This window comes from Theobroma cacao, chromosome 4, assembly GCF_053813885.1.
Source record: "Theobroma cacao isolate CCN51 chromosome 4, ASM5381388v1, whole genome shotgun sequence".
NCBI classification, from domain to species: Eukaryota; Viridiplantae; Streptophyta; class Magnoliopsida; order Malvales; family Malvaceae; genus Theobroma; species Theobroma cacao.
In genome coordinates this window covers 5952922-5959895 of record NC_142642.1, presented here as the reverse complement: position 1 = coordinate 5959895, position 6974 = coordinate 5952922, and the positions used below count along the sequence as shown (strand labels likewise).

Below are 6974 nucleotides of genomic sequence, written 5' to 3'. Positions count from 1 at the left end.
CAACCCATTCATCGTTTCTCTTATCGAAAAAATTTGAAGGCTGCCATGTTTGTAGATGAGTTATCAGTTACTACTCCATGACTACTTAGTAAAGCTAGTAGCTGTTAATGCTACGCAAAAGTCAAACTTGGGATCGGTGATCCAACTCCATCCACGGTGGCGACACAAGTAGCTCTTGAAAGACATGCTCATCGTAGCATTGCCGTCCCATTAATTTCAACGGGAATGCAATTGATCACCACTAGTTTGTTTACCACTCTTTCTTCTAGGTTTATGCCAATCTGGTGGATAACTAATCACCTTGTAACATTACACTTTGTGAAATCCCACCTTGAGTAAGATGATAAGTTAGGAAATCCTTAAGTGATCATATATATTACATGTTTCAAACATAAAACTTAGATTGAACCTTCAAAAGAATTATTGACACCTTTTATTGTCTGTTACTTTTGAAGCAGAAAATTTTCTAAGTTTGAAAGGGGTCAAAATATGTGATTTTTATAGAATAATCTTTTGAAAATAAAAAATGATGATAATGATTCCTTTGGTTTTTAGGTGATCAAAAATGATTTTTTTTTAAATTTTTGGAGCACGTTTGCTAGGGTAAATGGGAATCGCAAATTTAATTTTAGTCAAACTTTTTCGATTTTGTTCTTAAAAGCAAAATTTAGATTTTGATTCTTTTCGATTTTGATATTTTTTATGTTTTTATTTAATCCAAAAGGGGGGATTGTTTGCTTATTTACAGTAAATATCTTATTAAATGAAAAGTAAAAAGTAAAGAGGACATTTACTTTTGATACATGTTCATGATGTATTAATACATTTAGCTTAGAAAGGGTTTCTAATGAACATGTATCTAACATGTTCATAATGTATCGATATATTTTTTCCAAAATCGAATGTATCGATACATGGGCCAATGTATCAATACAATTTGTCAATTTCAAAAAAAATAAAAGGGGTAAAAATGTATTTTCTCACCCTAGCTTATAAATATATCACATTTTTCAAGGGTTAGCAACCGTCAGCCTCATTTGCGAGGTAAAACACCTATTCTTAAGCTCTTTCAACACATTTTTAATCCAAATTTTCATTTTATGATTCTAATGCTTAGATTTGGGTTTTTATGGAAAAAGATGACATTTTTAGTTTTTAAATCTTTTGGCTTCGGATTTTCATAACTTAAATAATTGTGTTATTGCCAAACTTTCTGCCAATGATTTAAGTTTAAAAGTTTAATGATTTGCTTAAGCATTTAAGCTCACCTAAGGTAAGGATGGAAGATTTATGGGGTTCTAGGCATTGGTTTTAGCTAGAAAATTTGTTTAGCCAAAGTCAAGTACTTTTAAAAGTACCTAGAATGATTATTATGAAATTTTTATTCTAAGAAATGATTGTGATGATTGTTGTATGATAGGAACAATTGAAAACTCCACAGATAACTCAAAAAATGAGTTATGATTGGAGCTAAGAATCGACTCTCCAATTAGGTGAGTGGATACACGACTTTCAAATTATTTTGATATGTAAAGCTAGCATGATTTTGATGAAAAAGATTATTTATGCGTGTTGAAATTATATCTCTAAATTTGGTTATCAAAGAATTTGAGATTCTAGAATGAAAATGATTTTCTAAGAAAATAAATTGATAATGATTATGATGTGATTTACTTAATGGATTTTTTTAAAAATGTTTCTGAATCTACTATGTATCTAAATACTCTACTATGTATTAGCTTTCAATAAGGGGGGACAAGCACCTTATGTTTGAAGTCCACTTGATTACTCTAGTCTTCGGACTAGTGTGGGTATGAGATATTGTATGCTTATTTATAGATGTTATAATATGCATGTTGGTATGATGAATTCCATAAGATTATGTATATGATGTAAATTTCATATACCATATGAGGTGTTTAAGTACGCATAATTAATGTCATGAGAATATGTATATAATGTATATTCCATATACTACATGAGATGATTAAGCAAGCATAAATGCCATGAGATTATGTATATGATGTAAATTCCATATACCTTATGAGATGAGTCAACATGTATGTGAAATACATTCCATATACCACATGCTACGAGTATGAGAACTCAAAGAGTTCGATTGATACTACTCTCATGGGGTGCAAGTGACGACTTCACTCTTATGATGCATCATAAAATTTCCAAGGGCAATGGGGATATACGTTGTCAGCCCAAGGTGCAATGGGGATATACATTGCAAGCCCAAGGTTGATGGGGGTCAAACCATCACAATGTATGAGTTTTAATGTTAGTGAAATGATTATGATATGTTGTATGTTGAGTTCATTTGAGTAATGTTTATGGTTTATACCTATGATGGCATGAGAATGTGCTTAGTAAGAAGAATTGACCCCTAAAGATAGTTCTTGAGATGTAAAAGGACCTAAGGAATGGCAAAAATGCTAAAATTGTTTAAAAACTTGGTCTCTGTGTTCCAAGTATCGATACATATAAAGCACGTATCTATACATTCTAAACAGATTGCCATATGAGGCTTTCTTTGTGAAATATATCGATACATTTTACCAATGTATCTATAAATGCTTGAAAGTATCGATACATTCAATAATGTATCGATAGATATGGTACAAAAAAGGATGTTTTAGTGAATTTGATAAGGATTTTAACGGTAAAGGATTTCTAAAGGTTTATATAAGTTCGTTTTCAAAAAAGGTATTTAAATGAGTTTAAATGACATGTATAATGAATTTTATGATTTGAAAGTTAGGAATTGCATGAGTTATAAATGCATGGTTACGAAATACTTTTATCCCCTTCCAATATCTAGTCACGGAGTCTTTATGACTCACACGTTATTTTCCCATTTATTTTGTTTCAGATCAGTGATAGCGTCTAATAGCAGCCAGTGTGGCAGATAATTATTTGAATAATGTTATGTATGAGATAATTATGATGGCTCGAGAGCCTATGTAGACACTTTAGGGTGCTAATGATGTTTAATGTTTATATTATTGTGCATTATGATAGTGGCACTTGTTAATACACATATAGATGTATTAAGTTGAGCTTACATGATTAAGTTGAGAAGTTCTTTTATTGTGTAATAAGTTTTAAGAATATATGTATAACGATTATGCACGTTAATGGATGTGATATGATGCTTCCGCATGAGATGATGAATGTTTGATGATGTTATGATAAGAGGCTTGCTTAGGCCTAACGGGTTATACTCGTTTGGGTCCATGCACCGGCCACAATCCCTCTTGAAAATGGGATGTGACAACTTTGCTATGGTTTGACTTCTCATAACAGATACAAGATGGAAGTCGGCCACGACTCCCCGCATCGTTCTTTTTCTGTCACAGTTCATTTTCTTTAATCAACAAGGTAGTAGCTTTTCTAAGATTTGTAGCAAAAGAACGTTGTTTCTCTTCATGTGGTGCAATGACATAAGCTTTTCCAAGATTAGGCAATGGATCACTACTCAATATTTATGACCACACAATTGAATATACTTCACAAAGTCCCATTAAAAAAATCCAAAACGTTCTCTTCCTCATGCAAAGACTGCATCATTTAACTTCAAAAAATGTTAGGAGAAATGTGGGAAATCTATTTGGTCCATGACTACAAATAATTTCTTTTGCTAGGAAGTATTTTAATTTGGAATAAAATAATAGTAGGATGGAAAAAATAGATTTTTTAGGTGCTATAGCCAGAATATATATATATATATATCACAACCATGTATCCATTTATATTACTTCATCCCTCGCTAACTTTGTTTTCTTTCTTTTTAACTTTTATGTATGTTAGAAAAAAGTCTTATTTTGTATATTTTATATTATAAATTGAAATTATATATAATATTAATATAAAGTATTTTTTATTGTGAAAAAGTTTAAAAATTGAAAAGAAAAATCAATTTAAAAAATAAAAAATTAGATGTTCAAATATGCAAAAAAGAAAAACTTAATTTAGAGAAAAGTCAAGAAGTCAAGCGTGATAGCCTAAATATAATTTATGTGGTGGCAATTAATTAAAGGACATCCACCAGTGAAGTCAAGCAGCCCCACATGGTAAACAAGTAATCCATAAAAAGAAGAAAATAATGGAGAGAGCCCACGCCAATGTGAAATGCAAAGGGTGGTTTGGGTCAGCAGCAATCCTGTTTCAAATTCCAACTCCCAGGTAGTATTGCGCTGCAATGTCCAAGCAATTTCTGTGTGAACTTCCTCCTCAAACGTGTCCCTCATCCCTCACGAGTATCTCACCTTCTCTATATATCCTTCCTCAGCATTCCATCCAGAGTGAGCACATCTCCAATCCTTCCCTCCCTCCCTCTTCTTTCTTTGCTCTCTAATAAACACATCAAAGGAAAAGGAAAAGAAAAAATGGACAAACTTTCAAAATGCAATGCAAATTATGTGCCACTTACTCCCTTGACCTTCCTGAAAAGGGCTAGCTCTGTGTATGCTAACCGTACTTCTGTCATCTACGAGAATACTCGTTTTACCTGGCTTCAAACATACGAACGTTGCTGTCGCCTTGCTTCTTCCCTTCGCTCTCTTAACATCGTCAAGAACGATGTTGTAAGTTTCATTCAATCATCACAATTGATATCCATCGCATTTCGTTTTATTGACATTTGAAACTATTTATGAATTAAATAACGTCCATTTGCAGGTCTCAGTGCTAGCTCCTAATGTTCCAGCCATGTACGAGATGCATTTTGCTGTTCCCATGGCTGGTGCCGTTCTCAACACCATCAACACCAGGCTTGATGCTAAAAATGTAGCCACCATTCTCAGGCACTCTGAGGCCAAGGTGTTGTTTGTGGACTATCAGTATGTGCCGCTGGCACGTGACGCTCTCCGGATGTTGATGGGCGATTCCCACGAGTCTAGTGCAGCCGCCGAGTCCTTAATTCCACTGGTAATTGTCATAGATGACATAGACTCGCCCACCGGTGTCCGATTGGGCGAGTTGGAATACGAGGACTTAGTTGACATGGGCAATCCAAGATTTGTCCCTACTGAAATCCAAGATGAGTGGGATCCTATTTCGCTCAACTACACATCTGGAACCACATCAGAACCCAAAGGCGTTGTTTACAGCCATAGAGGCGCATATCTCAGCACTCTAAGCCTGGTTTTGGGGTGGGAAATGGGGACTGAGCCTGTCTATCTCTGGTCCCTCCCTATGTTCCATTGCAACGGTTGGACCTTTACCTGGGGTATCGCAGCACGCGGTGGGACCAACATCTGTCTACGCAACACCACTGCGTACGACATGTACCGGAACATAGCCTTTCACAAAGTGACACACATGTGTTGCGCACCAATTGTATTCAACATCCTCCTGGAGGCCAAGCCACACGAGCGCCGCGAGATCGCCTCTCCCGTCCAAATACTCACAGGCGGTGCGCCCCCACCGGCCTCACTGCTCGAGAAAATGGAACTCCTAGGCTTCCATGTAACGCATGCTTACGGTCTCACGGAGGCCACCGGCCCAGCCCTGGTGTGCGAGTGGCAGGCCAGGTGGAACCATCTGCCGCGCGAGCGTCAGGCAGGACTCAAGGCACGGCAGGGGATCAGTATATTGACACTCGCCGATGTAGATGTGAAGAATATGGAAACCATGGCAAGTGTACCGCGTGATGGCAAGACTATGGGGGAGATTGTTTTACGAGGAAGTAGCATCATGAAAGGGTATTTGAAGGACCCAGAGGCTACAACCAAGGCCTTCAAGAACGGATGGTTCATCACAGGAGACGTTGGTGTGATACATCCAGATGGGTACCTGGAGATCAAGGACAGATCAAAGGATGTCATCATATCTGGAGGTGAAAACATTAGCAGTGTTGAGTTGGAGTCGGTTCTTTACAGGCATCCCAGAGTTCTGGAGGCAGCTGTAGTTGCAATGCCGCACCCTCGCTGGGGAGAAAGTCCTTGTGCTTTTATCGCGGTGAAAGAGAATGCGGCAGGGAAAACAGAGGATGTAAAGGAGGCTGATATCATTTCCTACTGCCGTAAAAATCTTCCTAATTACATGGTTCCAAAGAAGGTGGAATTTCTACAGCAGCTGCCAAAAACTTCAACCGGGAAAATACAGAAATTCCAACTAAGAGCTTTGGCGAAAAGTTTCCATGTCTCCGAGAATTCCACGAGGAAGAAATCTACCCAAGTCAACAAGGAAACTCCCTTTTACCAACCTCATGAGCATATTCTTGCTTTATCCCGTCTTTGAATGATAAAACTAAATTAATTATTAATCAATCCAAGCAAATACTCGGAATAAACTAAGCTTGTACATGTACACAGACCCACTGTGGATTTGTCTTCTATCTGCGGGCTGCTTTTCAATGCCATTTTCTCAGAAATTAATTGATGGAAATCTTCTACCCCTGTGCTGTGCGGCTTCCCTATCCCGTTCATATTTGTTTGCCACGTGTTACTTAAATTAAGTTTTTTTTTTTTAATTTTATTTAACCGTATAAAAAGAGGTGGTTGACGGCAGTTTTACTTTTGAGCTCTCTTCAGTTGAATCTGCAGACGGAAAAGTGCTCGCGAGCTTCATCAAGTCAATGCCTGTTCCTTTTTCGGTGGACAGGAACGAGATTCAGGCTCTTTGGAGCTTGCTCAAATAATGACCCATTTAAGATTTGGTATAGAAGTGGTCAAAGAGTAATTAAATAAGGTGATGGATCCAGTCAATTATTTAATTTAAAATAAAAAATTAATTATTTTTAAAATAAAATTAAATTATAATATAAAATTTTATTAATAATTTAAATATGAGCGTTAAGATTTATTAATATAAATAGACATAAAATAAAAAATTAATGTTAAATTTTTTATGATAGACATCATAAGTTATGCTCGACATGCTTTCATATTTTTAAATTTATCGATGATTAAATTTACAAAAAGAATAAAAAAGAATAAAAAGAATAAAAGAATAAATAATAAAAT

At 35.9% G+C, this 6974-nt stretch overlaps 1 protein-coding gene across 1 annotated transcript; it reads left to right on the top strand.

Moving 5' to 3' along the window:
- Positions 1–4138: 4138 nt before the first annotated feature.
- On the top strand, positions 4139–6408 carry LOC18601263 (trans-cinnamate:CoA ligase, peroxisomal-like). Its single transcript, XM_018118693.2, has 2 exons — positions 4139–4592; positions 4687–6408. The coding sequence occupies exons 1-2, from the start codon at positions 4395–4397 to the stop codon at positions 6247–6249; spliced, it is 1761 nt and encodes a 586-aa protein (XP_017974182.2). The 5' UTR covers positions 4139–4394; the 3' UTR covers positions 6250–6408.
- Positions 6409–6974: the final 566 nt, after the last annotated feature.